This window comes from Hirundo rustica, chromosome Z (genome assembly GCF_015227805.2).
Source record: "Hirundo rustica isolate bHirRus1 chromosome Z, bHirRus1.pri.v3, whole genome shotgun sequence".
NCBI lineage: Eukaryota > Metazoa > Chordata > Aves > Passeriformes > Hirundinidae > Hirundo > Hirundo rustica.
The window spans coordinates 13,838,433-13,860,748 of NC_053488.1; the positions used below are offsets into that span (position 1 = coordinate 13,838,433).

A 22,316-nucleotide genomic window follows, 5' to 3' on the forward strand; every position below is an offset into this window, starting at 1 on the left:
GAGATCATCCTTAGCTCCATTAAAAAAAAAAAAAAAGTACTTACCACTTTTGGATATCTAGTGATAGAGCTAAAACCTTGTATTTTTCACATTTAAAATACAATTTCCATTCACTTCAGTCACAGCTGTGAATATAGAGCACTTTTGCACATCAAGATGTACTTGCACAACCAGTGCGAGCCGATGGAAGTGACAGCTACCAGTGAAAGGGACTTTTCCATCTTCCCTTCCTCCTCTGGCCACAAGTTCTGATTGTCCCCTATGCCAGCACTAACAAATAAATTGCTCAAGTGAGCAGGATCAGTTTAGCTCATCTCCAAAACTAACCTGGCTCAAAAGGGGGAAAAAATTATTCAAGCAAATGGGTCCCTGACCTGTTCCCCAGACTAAGCCACAGTGATAGCACAAAGAAACTGGTGGAAGCTTGCAAACAGGAGTGGGTGAAATGTCCTTGCAGTGTCAGCTCCACATTCAGGTCAGCTTAACCAGATCGTGAAAATGCAGCTTCAGTTTTGAGAACCCCTGGCTGAGCAAAGAGAAAGAGAAGAACACAAAAGCTCCAACCACATGTCAAAGATTTGATTTAAATGACTCATCTGAAATTGTACTCAGCTTTTGGGAGGGGGGGGGGGGGGTGGGAATGAGAGAGAGAGAATCTACTTTTCTAAGGAAAAGAGACATATTTATTTCTCTTAATCCTATGTTTCATCCTCATTCATTAGACCACTTTCTAATTTCAAAACTAAGCAAGGCAGGAGTTCCAGCTCATCCTCTGATTACACCATCTTTCTGTGTTCATAGCTGGTGACAGCACAATGCGCTGGTGTGCAAAAGAGGCAAATCCAGGTGGCTAACTTACTCAGGGCACTTTCCAACTTTTGTATGTTAAACGCCATTATCACAGGTTCCATTCCAGTTTAAACAAAAGTGTGCTGAAGAGTTTGTAAGTATGGTCTTCTACTCCTTTATAGGATCTTACAGGCCCCTCACTTACAAGGTCCCCATCATTGGATATTCTCTGTTCTACACACACACACTAGTTTCAGATAGACCTTTTTTCTCCTTCAGTCTGCCTGGGTCCCACAGAGAGACCTGAGAATCCAGGTAGACCTGTAGCCCAGAAAGCATAACCCTTATGTCGCTGAACATTTTCATTTCAGAGTTAAAGAGTTCAAGGGACGTGTACTTCACAGAGTGGAGATTCTATGAACACGCTAAGAGTTGTATCACTCACATCCTGTGTTGCTGGAGGAAGGTACACATTAGGCTTCAATGTGAAGGCTTGCTGAGACAGTATAGGCTGGGTCAACCCAAATTTTACTTTCTTCCCTAGATATAATCCTCCAACACTATCACTGGATAATTTACTCTAAGTGAATTATTCTCATAAAAAGAAGAACAAGCTGATTAATCCGAAGCCCAGACAACATCTAAGAGCATGCAGTAGCAGTAGACAGTCAGCAGTATACCATCATCCAGAAGCAAACTGGAAAGCAGAGTGACTTAAACAACAACGGATATTGCTGTAAAAAAAACAAGTAACATGAGAAGTAAAGATAGAAATATTTTGTATTTGCAGGTATAGATCTAAGACAGAAACATCTGACTAAGGTGCACAACAAGGTGGACATAAATTAGAATCCAGCTGATAAAAATGCATTTCTTTCCAGAGGAATACAGTTTTGCAAAGACTTGTTACCTGGCTAAATTTAGGTAGACAATGCAAATAGCGCCTTCCTGCCAAATTTCAAATATCTCCTCTGAAGCATGAGGGCACTAGAGCTTTCCAAAGAAAATGTTACCAGAATTGAGCCCAGGAAAGCTACTGTATTTTCCACTGGCTTCACTCTCAGAATGAGCTGGGCTGTTTTGGCTCTGACTTTTAAGAACAGGATAAGGAAAAAAATGCTTGCTTAAAATGTAAATTTAAAGAACTGGATGTGTGGCAAATCTATCAGCAGTATGTAGCAACAGAAAAGCTTCTGGCTCTGTTGCATAGGTTGCCCTGTTAATGCATCGTTTATTCCTCTAACATAATGTACTTCTCTATGCTATATACTTTTTGGTCAACAATTAACAAGGTTGGTAGCAGTCATGCTATCAAAATGACAGTTCTGCTTCAGATCCCCTCATTCTGTAGCATCTACAGAGTCTTAGTGACTTTCCAGACAAAACCCTACACATTATCAATGAGCAATCCACTCCTTCACCATTGCACTCTTTTTAGTTGAATTTAGGGACACGACAAAGCACCCCACGTGATCCTTTAATACAGCTGATAATTCAGATGTTAATATACTGACATAAAATCAAGTCTGGAATAACTTGGAATGTTTTCTGGAAGTAACGAATAATTAATATAAGCTATCCCAATTAAATTTAAGAACATCATCTTGAAAGTAAACCAGTTCACTAGAATTCAAGCAATTTGAAAATTATTCTGGGAGAGCTACAAGAGTACCACTGTAGCAGAACCCTAAAAACACTTCGGGAAAGCTCTCCTGTCCTGAAACCTTCTTTTTGTTGCTATTCCTACAAGATCAAAAAGGCCTGAACAAGCATTAGCCCAGTAATTGCATGCACTAACGTCAAATGTCATAACGCATCTGAAATCAAAAATTACGACAGATTTCAGGTGTATAAATTGAGATAAATCATGGATAGTGTCTGAACAAACTAGACCTATCGCACTTCTGTCATTTACAATGCCTGGGGAATTCTCCTCTCACAGTTAGTCCTTATCTTTTGCTTTCAGCACTGCTCTACAAACCTTTGCAAGTCTTAATACCCCATGAATTACAGGGGATGTTAATGGTCCGGGTTTTCAGCAGCTTTAACCATGAGAATAAAGGATAGATTAAGCAAAAATACAGGGTAGAATGTTTTGCCCAATGATACCTTTCAGAATTTTTCTTTTTGAAAAAGATTGCCAGGTTGTGTGCTACATATCACATCATAGGTTAATATTTTTTGCATTTTATTTCATGCCCTGAAGCCACACATTCCACTGCAGTGTTCACTATAGTTACCGAAAGAACAAGTTGAAACAGCTCATCAGTGAAAACTCATTTTCATGCTGCCTCTTCGGTGACTTGCTAATTAAGGGTTTGTGAGAGTATACAGTAATATTAAAACTCTGAAACTGCCTGGGAATTTGCTCATGGCAAGTGAATCTGATTGCTTATAGTTCCCAGGAAAATAGATGTAATGGTAATTAAGTTGGCCAAGAGAAGGAGGAGATGGTTCAAGTTTCCCTATCCTTTTCCAAGGAGCGACTTTCGCCTAACAGTGTGGTAACAAACCTAGGAGCAGCATTCCCAGAGAACATCGCGCCTAAAAAGGTATAATCACCATGTAACCCCAAATTCACGCATCAGACTGTCCCCGTTCCCTCCGCGCACACAGTCCATTTACGGGAAAATGAAATCCATGGCACTCCAGGGGTTTAACCTGCTTTAAAAATCGCCGCCGGTGCATCGCACTCGCACGCAGCCGCGCACGCACCGCGCGTCTCGGCCCTGCCCGGCCCGGTCCGGCGGCGGCCCCGTTCCGCACCTCGCGCCCGCGGGGGAACCTTCTCTTCCTCCCTCCCTCCCTCCCTCCCTCCTTCCCTCCTTTCGTGCTTCCCGGACGGCGGGACGGACAGACGTACCCAGCGCGAGGAGCAGAGGCGGCAGCGCCGCGCCCGCGGAGCCCATGTCCGGCCGGTGCCGCTCCCGAGCTGGCCGCTTCCCAGGGCGACACTGAGCGCCACCTGCTCCGAGCCGCTCCCAAATACTCCTCCTCCTCCTTATTTTCCTCCTCCTCTTCCACGCTCCTCCCGTCTCCTGCCCCTCGCTCCGCGCCCGCGGCGGTGCTGGCAGTGCTGTCCCCTGCAGGCCCTGCAGCCGGGCTGCTCCCTCGGTTCTGCCCTGGTTTTATCCCTGGAGGCGACACCCCGCGCTCGCACCGCCCGGCGCTGCCCAAGGCTGCGCTGCCCGGAGGGCTTCGGGATCGGGACGCCCGGCACTCCCGCCCCGGTGCTGCGGATTGGCTGCGGATGTCTCTCTTTCCTTGGTGGCAGAAACCTGTAGAATAGTCTTTAAACCTGTGTTTGTTGAACAACGCAGAGTGGCTATCTTCCTCGAGTATTAAATTGCACATTTAATTGCGCTGGGTCTACGTATTTCTCTTTAAATGAGATTGCAGATTACGGGCCCGGATGAGCGCAGGTGTAACAGGCTCCAGAAGCCTTGCCACACAACAGTCTCAAATTTGGCAGTGATGATGAGGATGTATTGCCTAGGCAAAATAACTGCCTACGTTGCCTTAGATGCCAGGCCAATGTCCAGGAAGACAAAGAGAATCAAAGCCAGTAAAAATAGGAAGGTGGGGAGTTTGACTTCCTAAGAAATCAGAAAGAATTCTTATGCAAGGTGCTGTGTAGCTTTCGGTCTACCTAGCCTTGTCAGCACTTTGAATACTGTATGTGCAGAGTATTTGAGAAACGTGCATTTTCTCCATCCCACAGTTCCAGTAAATATCAAAATTTATGATGCTACCTTTTCATATGGAATGCATTTCATTTTGCACAATGAATTCTGCTGAATAATTTGAATTTCTTGGCATTAACCTTGTGTAATGAAAAAGACAGTTGGCCTGGAAAATCAAAATAAAAAAGCTTCCTTCCTTCACCCTTCTTGGCATCTAGGTCATGGCCCTTTTTAGGTGTGACACACTGTAGCTATTATTTAAGGACCAGATGTATTCTCTCAGCCTTCTTGTTTTTAACATTTGGAAACTGAGCTGTAAGTTAAAATGAAGACGTTTGTCAGCATTTGTCAGTAGATGGAGTTATTCAACAGGTTTTTCTGGACATGGGTTTTATATGGACCTCAGCGGTTAAAGACATCTTCACCAGGATGTTAAAATCCACTTGAAGGAACTACAACAGAGACCTGTCTTTGTATAACTTACATTGAATTCTTTCATGTATTTACTTTATAGGACACACAGGAGTGTTACCCATCATAATGCAAGAGCTGGTACATGGACTCACTGTGAGCACTTCCCAAGACACTGTCACTGCTGAACTCCAAAGCCCTTTCCAAAGCCCGTGGTCAGTCATCACCTGGGATGTCTCATAGGTCTCTGGGAGCACTGTTTCCTTCGCACAGTGTCACATGAAACCAACAGACACCTCAAGCAGTATCGAAGTGCAGATACTGAAGCAGTAACACCAGCTTCAGCACCCAGACTGATCCAGCAACCAGTGGGAAAACTGTGATGGGGAGAGCAGCCGTGGGAGCTTTTCTTTCCATCTGCACTGAGGGTATACATGTATTGCCACTCCAGGACAAAAAGGAAAATTTATGCTTCCACAAGGAAGAAGAAAAACACTAATTGATAAATACTGTTGAAAGAACAATAATAAAAAAAAAATAAACAAAAATCCACAGCATAGAGAAAAATTGTTTCTTAATAATGGAATAAACTCAAAATTGCCCTCTGCCCCACCCTAAAATAACCTCTGCCGACTAATGTCTCAGTTTCCTAAGAAACAATGTCTTTGATTCAGTTACATCATTCTAATTATAAATATACCCTTAGGATATGAAACTTTCTTTGTCATCCAGACACAATGTTGAAGAATAATTTCTCTCACACGAAGGCTGTCTCCCAGAGTGTTGCTTCTAAAATCAGCATTCTTCAGAGTTTACAAAGAATAGGTTGTAGGAGAATAAATACTGTGGCAATTGCTGCATTCTTTAACAATACTCCCTTAGATGAATGCTTTTTTAAAATTAATATAACCCATTTGATAACAATCTTCCCATATAATCCTGAACTGTACATTGGATATTATAGGAAACAAGAGTTTTTATATTGTGCAATATTTCACCTTTTTTGACTCACTTCAGAAATTTTATACATATATTACACATATTAAAGGAAATTACTATTTATTATTGTTCACCTAAACTGATAATCAAATTACTCAGAGAACAGTTTGGTTAGTGCTCCTTATCTCTGCACTATAAAATGGAGGCTGGTATACACCCTTTGCTATACACGTTTATTGTTTAATGATGTTTTATAGCACCTTGTCATATGTGCATGTCATTTACCACAGGGACATTTGCCAAAACCACCATATCTGCCTGAGCTTATTGCAAAGTTTCAAACTTTGTTCTATGCAAATATGGTGTGCTTGCACATTAGAATAAACTATTTTGTTATCAAGGGCCAAGCAAATTTTCTTTTCCACAGTAAGGACTGTGTGAAGCAGGTTGCTTGATCACTATGAAAAGATCACTATAGTTTTAGCATTTTCAAGAAAAAATAGCAGTTAGAAAGTGAAGATAATGAATAAATATTTGCTTTTAAAAATTACTCTGGTGAACACATACTTAATGATAAATTTTAAAATTTATGCATATTATTTTTTTAATGTGATGAAAAAATGGACAAATTAACGCCAACCTTCTCAGAGAAATATGCAGGTTTTCCCATTTTTTTGTCGTTTGCAAGGGCTGACCACAGAATCAGATTTTCTGTGGTATGCAAAACTTAGGAGCTGTCTGTTAATGTATTTCTGGGAGAAAATATTGGAAAAGTGACTAATTTACACACAGGAGGCCAAGATACATGTTTCCAAGTCATTCTTCAACTTGTTTGAAGATGCTAGAAGGAAGGGCTACCAATAGTTATTGTTTTTAGCAGAAACATGGTGTCCACAACAAAAATGTCACATTAAGGGCTCCACTGAAGGAAGAAGAACAAGCTTAAGAAAACCTCAAATCTATAAAGGAAATGTTAAAATTAGCTCTGAGGATGTAGTTTAGACGTTAGTAATCAGATTTGAAATAAAATTGGAAAATATCAAAAATACGCTAATGGCATTTTAGGTTATCACATAGGGAATGAGCAGAGGACAAAACAGCATTTTGCTATGCTACTGCGCAAACCACATATTTTTAATGCTTTTTGGAACTTTGGTTCCATCATGTCAAAGTGCTACACAGGAGCTCTCCAGTCTGGGTCACAGCACCACTTCCTGCCCTGGATCTACCAGACACGTATATCTGTTTCTTGCTGTTTTGACTGAATTATGGTCTACCCAGCACAGAATATATGCACATATATTTACCAAGTCTTTTTTCAGGCAAGGAAAACTTAAACCTGTCATGGGGAAATAATATAAATGGGATGTAATGAAGCCAGTGAAGAAGTGAATTCACCTGTGATCCCAAAAGTAAGGTCTTATAGCAGAGCCACCTAACACAATCTGTGTAATTTCAAGGTCACTGGAGCAGCTGATGTGCTGCTCCAATTTTTAACCAAAGTGTTAACCTTGACATAGCTCCAATCAAACACATGAACTCTTAAAAATATCTTTAAAATATTTATCAGACAGGATTTAAAAGTGCTCAATGAGAAGACGGGAGTCTCTGTTTCCTTAATGACTTTGTTTACATTTTTTAACATTTATATTTTGAAAACTTCATAATTGTTTTGACTTTTTTGGAATTAAGGTCTATAAATTATATTTGTTTGCCTGCCATCAAAAGTTGCTCAAGAATTTAGCAGACATTTTTTAGCAAACCTGACTCCCTTAACAATTTCCACAGAATCTCACTGAATTTTTAACTAATTATGTGGGCAATATTTTAGTTTTAATGCATTACTTTGTGAAATTTTTTGTTTTTTGTTTTTTTTTTTTTTTTGTTTTTTTTTTCTTCTTAGAATGTTTGCTTGTGAAACTAATAAAAAGTAATGCTGAATAGAGAAGAAACCCCACCTTTTGGTGTATTTATAACTGCTGAACTGGACCTAATCTCTGCAGTTTAAGACTGAGGCAAAGAAGGCATTAAGAACATCAGCCTTTTCCTCATCTTTGTAACCATATTTCTCCCACTGTGGTCAATAAAGAATGGAGATTCTCATTCATTTTCCTTTTGTTATAATTGTTTTTATAATACATTCCTTACCAGCTTGCAAAAATCTTATTCACTTTCGAAGAAAATTTGTCTTGGGGGAAACCAACAGGCCAGCCCTCAAAAACTGGAATAAAATCTGAAAGTTTTTTGCACGAAGGGCTGGTGGGATGGTCATGGAAAAGAGGGCATGTGATGAGAGAGGCCATTAGGCCACGTGCAAAAGTGTGCCTGTTGCACATTTTATATATTTTATTTCGTTACTGGTGCTGTTCTGCTTGATATCTCCATGAGAGACTTTGATAAGTGTTTGGGTGCACTCAGTCAGTTTGCAGATGACACCAAGCTGGCTGGGAGTGTTGGTCTGCTGGAGGGCAGGCAGGCTCTGCAGAGGGATCTGCCCAGGCTGGATCCACGGGCTGAGGCCGATGGTGTGAGGTTCAACAAGGCCCAGGGCCGGGTCCTGCCCTTGGGTCACAGCAGCCCCAGGCAGTGCCACAGGCTGGGACAGAGTGGCTGGAAAGGACCTGGGGGTGCTGGTGCCAGCAGCTGAACGTGAGCCAGGGTGTGCCCAGGGGCCAAGAAGGGCAATGGCATCCTGGCCTGGATCAGCAATGGTGTGGCCAGCAGGAGCAGGGCAGGGATTGTCCCCCTGTGCTGGGCACTGGTGAGGCCACACCTCGAGCGCTGTGTCCAGGTCTGGGCCCTCAGTGCAAGAAAGACACTGAGGTGTGGAGTGAGTGCAGAGAAGGGCAACGGAGCTGGGGAAGGGTCTGGAGCACCAGTGCTGTGAGGAGCAGCTGAGGGAGCTGGGGGTGTACATCCTGGAGAAAAGGAAGCACAGAGGAGACCTTATCACTCTCCACAACCCTGAAAGGAGGCTGTGGTCAGGTTGGCTTCTTCTCCCAGGCAACCAGTGACAGGATGAGAGGACAGAAGTTCAAGCTGCACATGGGGAGATTTAGGGAGATTTTTTCACAGAAAGGATGTTTAAGCATTGGAATGGGCAACCCAGGGACATCGTAGAATCACCATCCCTGGAGGTGCTAAAAAAATGACTGGACATGGCACTTTGTGCTGTGGTGTTGTCAAAGGGTGAACTTGATAATTGTGGAGACCTTCTCCAACCTTAATGATTCTATGATTCTATGAACTATGTTGTAGCAGCATGTTATAAGGCATGTATTATTCTCTAATATTTTTTGGCTGGGTACTATAGGTAATTTTCCAAATACTGGGAATTCATGACATAGGACCCAGGACTTTGAGATCATTTTGGTTGTTCCCCCATATAAACAGCAAAAAGCAATTTAGTAGTTAGTGAGATTGCTGAGAGTTTCAAAACTTTCCTCACCAGAACTCAGGTGTTTTTCTGGCTAACAGGGTCATTGGGAATTTTATCTGAACTTTAGCTAAAAGTTTTGAGATGTAACAGCATGTATTCTGGCACAGTGCAAAACAGCTGAGGCTGGAGTAAGAGGCTTTTTTCAGTGCTGGCATTTTTTTATGAGCTGGCATCCAAGAAAGTGAGCTACTAATGACTATTAATTTGGACCATGAGAAAAGAATACTGAGAAAGTATTCTCTGTGTGTTCTCCAAAATGATAGTAATTTACTTTTCTCAGACTATGTCTACTGTTACAGAATTGCTAAACTTCATGTGCTCTTCAGGGAAAACTGAGAATATCCTGTTTTTCATCTTAACCATTCTGAAGGAGTGAAAATGTGTTGAAATGGAAAACAACATGAAGAAACTTTCACTAGAGAAAGAGATTCTATTCCTTTACCCCAGGAAAAATAACAATACCCTGAATGTGAATAAATCTTAAAGGACCATAAGTAATACCAAACCAGATATGTGAAGCTTTGCAATAAATATTAACTCCAGTATCAAATTGAGTGAACCATAACCAAGAAGAGTGATTTCACCACCACTGAAAGAGTGGGCGAAGGGGATGGACAAAGTGTGCCAAGACAACCGGGTCACTAAATCTGTAACTTCAATCTACTTTGAACACTTGTGTTCCCTACCCCTTTTCTTTGAAAATCCCTAGGAGATGCAACATTCAGTAAGCCCTTGTGGAATGTCTGTCCTTTCTGAGAATGTTCAGAAACTGAGAAAAGAAGAAGGTGAGAAGAGTAAGAGGATAAGCAGGGAAAAGCAGTGAAGTAGCTCTATGCTTCACAGTGCTGGAGTCAGAATCAAACCCTGTCTTTCTTTAACTCTTTCTGGAGTTAAAGACCTGGGTCTTTAACTCACTTTTTTTTTCAATTGAATGAAGAAAATGCAGTATCTCTGAGCTGTCGGCCCTCAGTCTTTCTAACAAACATGATTTCACTGATGAAAGCTTATTTTATCACCCATCTTTTAAAACGGAATCCAGCCATGCTGTCTAAACTGTGGTATCAGCCAGTTGTTACTAAAACTTCATCAGCACTTAAATATTTAGGACTCTTTATTGTTACGGGGCTCAAACCACACCCACTGCATGAAATGGTATTATCTCTGAGCTATAGTGAACTTAATGAAGTGCTAAGGCCTGCTTCTGATAAACACAATGAATTATAATCCAGTTCTCTGAAAATCCATATCATGTTACACTTCTTGCTGTGAAAAAATGATTCTGGTTATTCATTAATTCCACTGAAAAGCAAATTAAACCAACCAACCAAAAATAGAAATGGATTTTCTCTCCCAGATTTTCATTGAAATACTCCCATGGACAATGTCCAGTAAAACTCTTAAGGATCAGATATATACAGAATAGTTAATTTGGTAAGCACTCCCCCATGACTAGACAGGATGTTGCTATAAGAGAACTGTGATTCAGCATCAAAGTAGTCTCTGATGAGAGAACAGTGGTTACATATTTTGTAATGCTTTCTAAAAGTTAACAATGATATAAAGGGTATAATCTTTTTCTTCTAGGAAGTTTTGATACAAATGTTTACTAGGTTTAAAGAAGTCAATGTGAATCATTTACAATTACGCAAGACCATAAACTATTTGGTTTACATGAATAAGTTGTACAGAGAAATCGTTGGACAGGAAGAATTATTAGATGAACAAATGAACTTTCAACTTTTATACAGTTGTCATGGAAAAACCTCTGTGCCAGGAAGTGATATGGTCTTCTAAAAAGCTTTTAAACATGGGTATAAGCACAAAGTCTATACATCTAGTGACAATGTATTTCTGACAGCTTCATCACATCAAGCTCTTCTGGATGTTATGCTGTGCAGTAATGTTTGTCTCTGTAATGCCTTTCTATTGACAGGTAGATGAATCTGTTTTTAGGTACTGAGATGCCTTAATATTATTCTTATATCAGTAACAAGCAAACAAATTACACAGGAGACATGTTAGACTCTTAATTTCTGTTTTAATCAATAAAGCACATGGAATACTTTTACAGGAAAAAGAAAATGCTATGCAGAATGTTGTGGTTTTCTTTAAGAAGTATGTAAATCCCCATTTATTCCTGTTAAGTGGTATAGGTAAGAGCAGTACATTCTGATTATCTTATCTGCTTTTACTTTTGAATGGGTCATCATCTATACAATAGGCAATTAAAGAAATTAACCAATTAGATTATGTGGAATTCATGAGATGAATATGACCCTAACTCCAGCCTCTTGGTGCCAGGTGAGATGAAAACCCTTGGCTTCAGTTTAAGGTTGATTCCTCTGACTCAAGTTCTGAAAAAGAGGAATACCATGCTTAAAATGACTCAGCACAGGATATGCACTAAAGAGCTCAGGTAAGGGTCAGGGTATGTGGGTTGTGTCTGTAGTAATGGCTCATAGTTATGACTTAGAGTGAAACCAGACAAGCAAAGGAACTGCCCATGGAGCACAACCAGCTGCTCAAGGAGAATGCTCTAATGGAGATGCTGTTTCCTAAGTTTTCTAAAATCACGTATGGGATCAGCAATCTCTAGAACAACCTGATATTGAGGCAGGAGTGTGCAGAGAATCCCTGCCCTATAGAAAAGTAGCTTGTCCATTCCCACAAAATTACCTGCTTCAGTGCTGAAGTCAGAAAATGAGTTGGGTGGGAACTTTAGTTGCCTAATCTGTGGTAACACACCCAGTTTATTATTAATTTTTACACACTTTTGCTTCCATAAAAAATATTTATCTTCATAGTTATTAGAATCACATTACAACCCAATGTGTCTATTCTTAGGAATAAAACTGATTACATGCTGTAAAATTAGGTTCCGCTACTTTAGTGCCTGCCAAATTTAAGTAAGATGTTCCTGATGTTTGCAATATTGCTTTGCTCAAGGAATCACTTTCAGCAGGTTTTTTTGGTTGTATATCATGAAAAGCAGTAAAATACTGCTCTTCCAGTGCTGTGTGGAAAGGCTAGTATGGATAAAAACAATGAATTTTCTAATTGTTAAGAATCGTGTAAGAGTAATGTGCTATAGTGCTATCCCCTTGACATACTTGTATGTATGTATGTATGTATACTTATCTATTAAATAGATATTATAGTTGAAAACATGATAATAGTGAAATGTGAAAAGAGAGAAAGTATCATGAAAAAGGAAAGCAGCGTGGTTATACAAAGCTTATTACTGATTTTACAGTGCAAAGAGAGTTTAAAATGAAACACTGATTTTATACTCTACATTGATAAATACTACTGATTTATTTTTGCATAGTCTTCATCTAGGGAAATAGACTTCTTTTGACTTATATATTTTTCAGTTAGGTTGATGTTTTAAAATAAGATATGAAAAGTCATGGGAAAAATTAAAAGCTCTGGCTAACAGCTTATCATAACTAAATAGTGAAACACTTAAAAATATGCTGCATAAGAATTATGTGTTTTACACAACTTGTGAGTAATTTTATGAAGCCAGGAAAAATGATCTCATTGTTAACAAGCTGAATGAATAATAATAAATACAAGTATTTCCTCTGCTACCATAGACTTCCTACGTGTGCATAGATGAGTCACAATTCCTTCAAAATTCTGTTTCTTTACAAACTCATAAGAGGTTAACAACACTGCTATGCCTTTTCAGAGATACTGTGAGAGAAGAATTACAATTTCAATGTGTTCAAATGTCATGGTGACAAATGCTATTTAAATCTTTTAAACAAATGAGAGAAATAATATATTTTTCTGAAGTAAAACCTGCATCTTGCTTGGGACTGAAATCACTGTTGTATTTATCTTCACAGTTCAACAGATAGATTTTTGGCTTTCAGAATGAATGAAGCAGGGTTTCTATCCACAATTCCTCTACGTCACTTTATTGCTTCCATTCATGTGGTCTTTGCTAAGACCTCCTTCAGGCAGGGTGCCCTTCCAGCTGTCCAGAGGAGCACAGTAACCATGTCCCACTGCCTCAGCAGATCTCTCAGGCTCTGCAAAGCACAGCCACCCACAGTGTTCCCACGGAGGGCTCTGCCCTCTCCTCTGAGTCATACTGCTACCTTCAGCAGAGTGCTGCTATGAAATAACCACCTTTCCCACAGACATGAGGAGAAATTGCCAACACTTTCAAACTCAATCCTACTCGTTGCATTCACATAAGTCAGCCTTCCCCAATAACTACTTTCCCTAACTTTTAAGGAACTAAATAAAAGGTACTGAAGAGTGACAGCATCTTTGAAGCAATGAAGCACCTTCTGGAATACTTTCAGAGTTGTCAGCATGTTCAACTCAATCTACATTCTCTCCTTGAAAAATAAGTATTTATAAAATTTATTACTCTTTTTAAGCTATTACTAGAAGGACAGTGATAAGCAAAAACTTTTTTTTTTTTTTTTTTTTTAAAAAAAAATCAGTAATATTTGTGCCCAGAGGAGGAAGAAATTTTCCTGGCTTCCTTTGCAAGGCAAAGCTTTTTGGCCAACAAGTATGTCTTACAGAACTTAGAACACCTCCTCAGCATTTTCTCTCCTACCGGTAATCAATTCTGAATCACGCTGAGGCAGCATCACACTTTGCCAGCATGCATCCTTTTTCTCCTGTTAATTTCATGTGTCTCCAAGAAACACAGGAAGGTCTCAAGGTCATGGCACAGCCATGAGCCCCAAGGAGAGATCCTCATGGGAGGAAGACAGGTGCATGAAAGAAAGGAAGAAACTGAATGATCTAAATAGAAAGAAAAAATTCTTAAAGAAACCTTTTGCTATCTACATTTCAGTGTATTCTCATATAAACTTTTAATCTTTGACACAAAATAAACATAATTTTTAAGTGCTTATTTAGTATGCAAATTCTTCATCACTTCTTAAATTCCTAAGTAATAAAGATGAGCTGTGACTTATAAGACTAGAAGAAGCTTGCCAGTGCTGAATTTCCTATCTGTGCTCTTTTGATAATTTTAATTTTGTACACTTTAAATTCATTGGATTAAATAGCTACACAATAAATTTACAGTGACAGTTTATGAAGCACCCTGCTGGCTACTCCAAGATATACAGCAAGAGTCAAACTTTCAGGATGCCTCTAAACATTTTCCACATAAATACGGACATTTCAGTTTTCAGATACAATTATGCCCCTGCTTATTTGAGTACAGTGTGCAATCAGACGAGCTTGAATGATTTGCGCATTTTTAGGCCTGCCAAAAATATATTTCAAGTTCAAACAGTTATGTGATTTAATGGATCAACCCTTTATGGTCCTCTTGATCAAAAAAATCCCTTTCTTGAAGTATCCTTTGTTCAGCTGACATGCTAAAATGAGCAGAAAGAGAAATCCATGGTGTTTCGGTAATTTTCACCCAATATTTTGGAGGTGCTTCTGTCTTCTGAGTTGCTGCTGCCTCAGCTATCACACAGTATTTGGTGCATTCTCAAAGTTTACATGTTCTGCCTTGTAGTGAATTGAGAATCTGCTTCCACAGAACTGACATTAGGAGGGAATTTTGAAAATGCATTTTCCTTTTGAAAATCATAAGGCGATAAAAAAGACTGGGATTGCTACATACAAGCTGACCTGTTGTGTAATTTGGAATGAAAAATGGTTCCACATACATAGGTATATAAAAATATGATTACAAACTTTCCGTATTCAAAAACATTAGAATCTTTGAACTCAGTTACTCTCCAGAAATGAGTAACGCTTAAAGGTACATTGTTGAAGATCACAAAATGCTGCAAGGTTGTTTATTTTTTTTGTTCATAATTCCTTTGCATATGCGCTTGATTTTCTTCTTGTTTTTCTGTTTCATGGGTTGTTTTTTTTTTAATGCACCAGCATGTAGAAAGCATTGTAATCATTACATCCAAGTTTATAATTTTACAGTAATATTTTGGAGGCAGACCTGAGCAAAAATTTCTGCTTTTTTTTTTTTTTTTTTTTTTTTTTCCCTTTTTTCATTTCTCCATTTTCTTCTTTAATGGCCTTTTGAAAAATCCAGCCTGCAGAAAAGAAAAAAGTGATTAAAAAATGCTCAAAGCATACAAACTGTACTGGTTACATTCATATGCTGGTTCTTACTACTATTTTAATACTTGCACTGCTGTATAAAGTTAATGAATATTTTACCACAATACTGTTTTTCCTGGAATGGAAAAAACTAAGTACAGTTAACATATAGTAGAGTGATGGCTGAATCATTGTTTTGCCCACATACAATCAAGGGTTAAAATGCTTAATAGTTATTTTTGTTACTCAGCTGAATAAATAATATTTTATTTTATAATGTCAAAATTTTCAAGAGGTGATGCATATTGAAATTTATAAGCTGTAACCTTCTAATGTAACTATGAACAAAATATTTAGCCTGGAGAAGAGTGCCCACTTGTGGCAAGACTTACACCACAGGCCCTAGCATCTCTTGCAAAACAGAGAAAACCTAGTTGACAAAGGTCACAGCCAAGGCTGATAGAAAAATTCCTTCATAAACCCTTACTCGTATTAAAATATCTTCTTATTTTTCTTTCCCTAACATAACAGCAATATAGGTTTCAATCAGGTAGCACTGTTTGCTCCATCGTCAGAAAAATACAGTGTAATTAGTTATTTTGCAATTTCTTCAAAATTTAACTCTACTTATTAGATAAAGATTATTGTCTGTGAGGTTCTGGTTATGAGAAAGAAATGACAGAGAACTTAAGCATATTTATTCATGCTCCTGAAGACAAGGATGTGCAGCTTACCTTCCACAGAGCAAATATAAGCAGTGCAAGAATCAAGAGTCCGGCGAAGATGCTCAGGAGAATAACCCATAAAGGGACTGTACCCGGTGGGTGTTCTTTGGAAATTTTAATCATGGTCTGCAAAGTATTCAGAACATAAGCAGTAAATAATTTGTACTTCTAAAATATCAAAGCAGCAGCAGTGATTGATCAGTATGTAGTGATTTTCCAGGGTACCACTTCATTTCACCTAAAGGAATTAGTATGAGGGAATTAAGAAAATAATCTCCAGCATGAAAGGCTGTGTTTACACAATGCTTTGCAATTTTTAAAGTGCTTTCATTTATGCGAGTGGCCCTGCTACAAGTCAATAGTCATTGTTTTAAAGGACACAGGACCAAAATCATGAGCAGTGGAAGAATAAGCTAAGGAGTTTCTCATGTGCATTCTTCCTCACTCAGTGCCAACCTCCCTGAAAGATGGAGGCAAGAGTAAGTGCAAAAGCATGTGTAGACACTAATTTGATTTTAAACACAGCATACCTGGTGTAAACTGAACAGAAATAAGTAATATTCACTTTTTAATAAATGTGGCCAGGTAGGAGTTTGAATTAACAAAACAATTTATTAGAGATCAACTTTATAGTTCAAAAGAGCATTGAAGAACTGAACACTAAGCATGAAATCAGGTCCCTAAAAAAGGTAAATTTGATATTCCTTGTCTCTCATTATTGGCAAGCCTCTCAGCTGTGTTTCTATTCCTGGACTGAATTTTAATCAATCACTTAAAAGAAATTTCTAGACACAAAACCAGCTAACAATGGACCTCTCATTTTTGCATTTTCAAAAATATTTTGTGCAAGACGTAGTTTACACTTTTCTACATTTTGGAGTATTACTTTTATTACTTTTCTAAATTTTGGAGTATTAATAATGAGAACTCATAATAAAGTCATAATAAGATTTTTGCTTAAAAAAATGAGCATTGTAGTAAGTAAACTCCTCCATGTACAAGTCATCACAAAAGACCAATGTTTGAACACTATAAATGTTTGGAATTGAGAGTATCAAAAGGATGACTAATACCTCTAACAAAATTTAAGACATTTCTATTTATATCTGATGCCTCTACTATCATACACATATCACTACAATATATTTCCTTAGCTAAGAAAATCACAGTGAACTTCTGAAAAATAGAAGATCCTGTTTCAAATATATATCCTGGGTAACAAAGCGGAAAGAAAGAATAAATAAGAAAATACAAAGTACAATCAATTTTAATTGATCCAGGACAATTTTCAAATACTACTGATTCCTTAAAAGAATTTTAATTACATTTTTAATTTACATAGCTGCAGGAAGTATTTATATTACAGCAAGCAGAAAAAATTCAGATAGTACTTTTTCTTACCTAGGTACATTGGTGGGTACTGGGCTTTTGGTGTTATTTTCTGACTAATTCTGACATTTCTACTGTAATATGACAACACTTCTGTTTAGAGTAGGATAATTCATTACTAAAGGTAACAACCAGTAAGGGATGAAAATGAATGATTCCATAGCACAACAAATTCTATGAAGAACAAATACATAAATTATCATGTTCTTACCTCCAGTTTTTGATGGTCATTTCTCAAAATCAGTGATGAGTTCTCACTCCTAAGTAATGCTTTCACAACAAGGGTCAAGCTGTGAATACTGGCCTGAAAGAAGAGAGTAGTTACTGTGGTTTACTGTTAGGTATATTTAGTAGAAAGCTTTGTAGCAATAAGATGTACAAAAGAAAAACTTAACGCTTTGGGGGATGCTGGAAAACACCAAAGTCAGTGAAACTGCTCATGTATGTCACCTTCAGCATACACATTACTGCTTGCAAGGCAGCAACACTGCTTTGAAAGGGAAGATTGCAGAGATTTCAAAGAAATAGTAACTGATCCTGGAATATTACTGTCTCTCTTCTGGTGTGGGTTGATTTTTTTTTTTCTTTTTTTTTTCTTTAAATTAAATTTTAAAAAAATCCTTTATAGAGTTGAGAAATCTTCACAGATTAAGACTTCCTTAAAAACTATGTGCTCCTTCTTAATCTGCTGGGTTAGACTTGTTGGATGCCTTAATAGGTATTAAAAAAGGACCACCAATACAGCAAAAGTAAGGGGCATCTTCTTACCATGGTTTTAAACTCCTGTTAAATTGTAAGTACTTACTTTAAGGATAAGAAAGTGCATGTGGCACAGTTCTAAGGAAATTTTAAAACAGCAAAGGAAAGTACATCAAATACTAGAGGGGACACTTAAGAAAACAAAAACCACAAGTTAGCCAAACCCGAACGTATTCTAAATGAAAATAGGATTTACATACTTTTATGATGGTAGGTTTCCATACTCTCAACGAAACATTCACTTGATATATGTCAGATGGGACCAGGGCACAATTAATAGAGGCACAGCTGTACGTATCACAGTCCTGTTTAAAAGGGACCAGCATGAGGTAATGGGAAGAGACTTCTCACATCATTAAAATAAAAACACATAAACCACTATATATATAGAGATCACTTGCTTTGACACCAATAATAAACTGGTATTAATTACTGTAGCTTTTTATGCAAAAATGACACTGCATTATATAAAACAGGACGAGATATTCGCTGTGGTAGAATAGACTCAGTTGTGTATGGTGGCTGTCGGAGTCCAGGGCATTCCTTTGGTTGCTCTGGAAGGTCTGAGACCCAGACAGGGGGGTCTGGGACCTGGACAGGGCGGTCTGGGACCCAAGGAGACACTGGCTTTGATTCCAGTCCATGGGAGAGGCTTCCTACACTGCAAGATGAATTACAGGCCACGAGAGTGTGAAAGATAGTAATTTAGCTTGTCATAGGGTGAAAAACAGTGGCTTTGGGTTTTTAGTATGGAAGTGGATGGGAGCAAGATGGAGGATTTGGGGCATTGTCTCTTGCTTCTTCTTTCTTCTTCATTCACTCCATTTTCTGCAGTGACGGTGGCACAAAGTAGTTTAAGGAGATTGGGTCAGAGTAGAGGTGACCTGTTTAGTGTAAGTGATAGGTATTGGCAAATAACGATAAATAAAGAGTACATAACAATTAGTATAAGAGGCAGCGACAGCCCAATGCTGGGGGAGTCATCAGATGCCCGAGCAGCTGCACAGACCTCAACTGGGCATTGAGAGAATTGTAAGATACAAAATAATAAACAAATGGCGCAACCTTGAAAATCAGAACCTGAAGACTCTGTTTCTTGCGTCTGGCTCAGCGCTTTGCAGAAGGCGAAAAGACTCTAAACCCACCTGAATCTCGGGAAGCCAAAGCCGAGAGGTGGCAAGCTCTAAGGGATCTCTGTTGCTGCAGGTATGGAGCAAAAGTCATCACAAAACTCCTAAGGGAGGCACAGCTTGTAAAAGCAAGTGTTTTTCTACCAACACAGCTATGGCCTTTCTGCAGTGCTTTCCAAATCTTGGGACGCCTGAATCTCTCAAGCAGGGCAACGTGTGTGTGTGAAAATTCAAGCAACTCTGCTTCCTAGTAACCCTTGATAGCTGGGAGTCCAGCAGGATTATATTGCAAAAAGTTAGAAAGAGTCCCTAGCCTAGACCTTTGTCACCTCTGTGAAGAACGATGATAAGCATGGTAAATCACTGTCCCCATGGCATGGTTTCATTTGCACCAGAAACCCCACTTGCACCTCTGTGCTGAGGACACCTTCTCCCTGACATGCCAACGTAACTACAGAAGCAAATCCCTCTGTGACTCTTTCATCTAAATGTGAAGAGATAGTCCTTTCCAAATGGGATAATCAATAACAGTTGCATGGAAAATCTGTCTGGTCACGTTTGAATGTATTCTCTACTGGATGTCTAAAGAAGTTGAAAGGGAGATAAGAAGCACATTACTATTTATTAATTAAATTGGAAACATAGACAGTAAGAATTTATTCAGCTGTCATAAGTGCTACTTCTATTTACATATTTTTTAAATTAACGAAACCCCAAACTATCTAAATTCAGTTCCAGGTAGAGTTTTGTGGCCAAATAAAAACTAAATTCTAGTCAACATAAAAAAGGTTTTCTAAGCTACTAAAACAAAGTGAGTTTCTAAATGATAAAGTTTCAGAGCAGTTTATACATCTCTTTCAGAAGTACTCAGCTCCAAGATCTGAATTAAGGTCTGGGGTGAATATATATATTTTGAATAGGCTTACCATAATTGTATCCCTTGTAGGTTCTTTTATTTTTGACAACACAAATGGCTTCCCAGTGCCAATCTTTAAGGGATCTACAGGGTAACTAGTTTGGCAGATGGCATTCTGTAAGCAGAAATACAAATAATATTCTTATTGTCTGAATATACAATCTATTACAATAAAAATGATATGGAAACAAGTCAACATTAATAATATTTAATATTTAATAACAGTTATGATGTTTACTAACCACTAAAATAAAACAGCATATTGCAAGAGTGCAGAATAGGAAATTCAGATGTCCATGTACTGAAGTATTATTATCCAAACAGCACATGAAATATTTATGAGATAATTTAACATACCTATTTGACTTAAACATCTGTACAAGCAGACAAGAGCTTCCTGCAAGCTAACCATTATGTGAAACCAACAAGGGTTGGCTTTTAAATGAGCTAAACAGCTTTTGCATAGGAAGCCGCAGAGGTTCTGCCCTAGCAAGCAGACAGGCAGGTTAAGTGCAGAATGCAGAATCTTCACTTGCAATATCCAGGGAGGGGAAGTGGATGCTGAAGCACTGCTGGATCTCTGTGACTGCTCCCCAGGTAGCTAGGAAATCCTTTAGTGTCTTTGGTGTGGGGAAATTGATTTTTTTTCAGTCAGGTCATTGACTTTCACGCTGTTAGCATGAAAAGGTTTACAAATCCTATGTAACACACTTTGGCACACTACTATCACTAGGGTGTAGCTAGCAGGACATGAAATTTCTCTTAGAAAAAACAAGATTTACTGAGTTTATGTGCAAACATGTCAAATGGGGTGATTGACTGGGAATGACGATACTGGGGCAAGGAAATCAAGAACAGACATAACTTCTTTTGTATCCTAAATATGATTTTTTTTTTTTTTTGTTAATTTGATATTTGTTTTGTTTAAAAGTGAACCTTGATCTTTTTCTTCATATATTTTGGTTTTTTTTTCAGTTGGGCAACCGTACATAACTAAGTGAAATTATTAGCACAGAGGTACACATGTATATGTCTCTGAGTGAAAGCAAAACAAAGGGATGTTTAGATCACCGCTAAGCTGGATTTTTCTGCCATGTAGTTATTGATAGAGCTCTAACTGTAATATCTACAGATCTAGGATAATGGAATTTGTTGGAATTGTGATCTCCACCAGTTGCACCAGAGGAATGAAATGGAAAAACTCAAATGAGGGCTGCAGTGAAGAGCATTTGAAACATATGACCTACTACCCCCTTCAGGATGTCTCAGTGCCAGAGAAGGAAGAAGCCAGAGGACTGCTAGTGCAGGAGAGCAGACATTCACAAAAGTTAATTTCAGTACTTGAAAGAAGAGAAGTGACAGGAGGTTGGGCTCTAGGTATACACAGCAGGGTTAGAGCATTTGCAATAAGCACTGCTGACAATGAAGAGAATATGGAGCTCATAAGTGAGTTTGGACATCTCAGTACTTGTAATATAACAAACCAGCCTTGTTTCAATCCAGTTATTTTTCAACACCATTTTAAATCTGCTTGTTTACTTTTATGAAAAGTTGTCCCTCTGTCTTCTTATGCACCTCTGTACATACTCTTAAAACAACAGCATCTTGTTATTTAGACAAAAAGCAATGCATAACCCCAAATGTTTGCAATTTGCAGTTCCTTACAACAAAAATTTCAAATTTAGATTGATCATAAAAATAGAAATTCCTATCTTACCTGGGAATGTGACAGTGCAGTAAGATAGAGAAGAGTGTTTTTGGCAGCTGTAACATTTGGAAATAAGATCTGCAGTGTGAGGTTTGGCATTGGAAAGTGTTCACCTTTTTCAATCTAGAAAAAAAGAAAAATGTTTTGACTAGTACTTTCCTCATTTTGTTAGCACTTGACTGTGAGTCTTTTTTCTTTCCTGTGGTTTTATTTTCTTCTGTCCATTCTTACATTTCCACAGTTATGCAAAAAGTGCTTTATATAGGAGAGAAACCACTGTATCAGTGGAGGCTCCTGCTGGTTCCTCCTCAGATGTGCCTAGGTAATTACTCTTGTGATCACCTGTTCCTCTCTTCTGTTTTCTCTGAGAAGAC

At 38.5% G+C, this 22,316-nt stretch overlaps 2 protein-coding genes across 2 annotated transcripts in view; both read right to left on the reverse strand.

Moving 5' to 3' along the window:
- The window catches only part of ITGA2 (integrin subunit alpha 2), a 71,072-nt gene extending 67,325 nt beyond the window's left edge, over positions 1 to 3,747 (reverse strand). Inside the window, exon 1 of the mRNA XM_040090107.2 lies at positions 3,653 to 3,747. Coding sequence (XP_039946041.1) covers positions 3,653 to 3,698 — 46 coding nt within the window. The 5' untranslated portion in view covers positions 3,699 to 3,747. The remainder of the gene's footprint in view (positions 1 to 3,652) is intronic.
- Positions 3,748 to 11,279: 7,532 nt separating this feature from the next.
- Positions 11,280 to 22,316, reverse strand: part of ITGA1 (integrin subunit alpha 1) — a 58,720-nt gene continuing 47,683 nt past the window's right edge. The window contains exons 18-23 of the mRNA XM_040089875.1: positions 21,952 to 22,065; positions 20,245 to 20,349; positions 18,389 to 18,493; positions 17,641 to 17,733; positions 16,050 to 16,166; positions 11,280 to 15,308 (exon numbers count right to left, since the gene is read on the reverse strand). Of these exons, the coding sequence (XP_039945809.1) occupies positions 15,264 to 15,308; positions 16,050 to 16,166; positions 17,641 to 17,733; positions 18,389 to 18,493; positions 20,245 to 20,349; positions 21,952 to 22,065 (579 nt within the window). The 3' untranslated portion in view covers positions 11,280 to 15,263. The remainder of the gene's footprint in view (positions 15,309 to 16,049; positions 16,167 to 17,640; positions 17,734 to 18,388; positions 18,494 to 20,244; positions 20,350 to 21,951; positions 22,066 to 22,316) is intronic.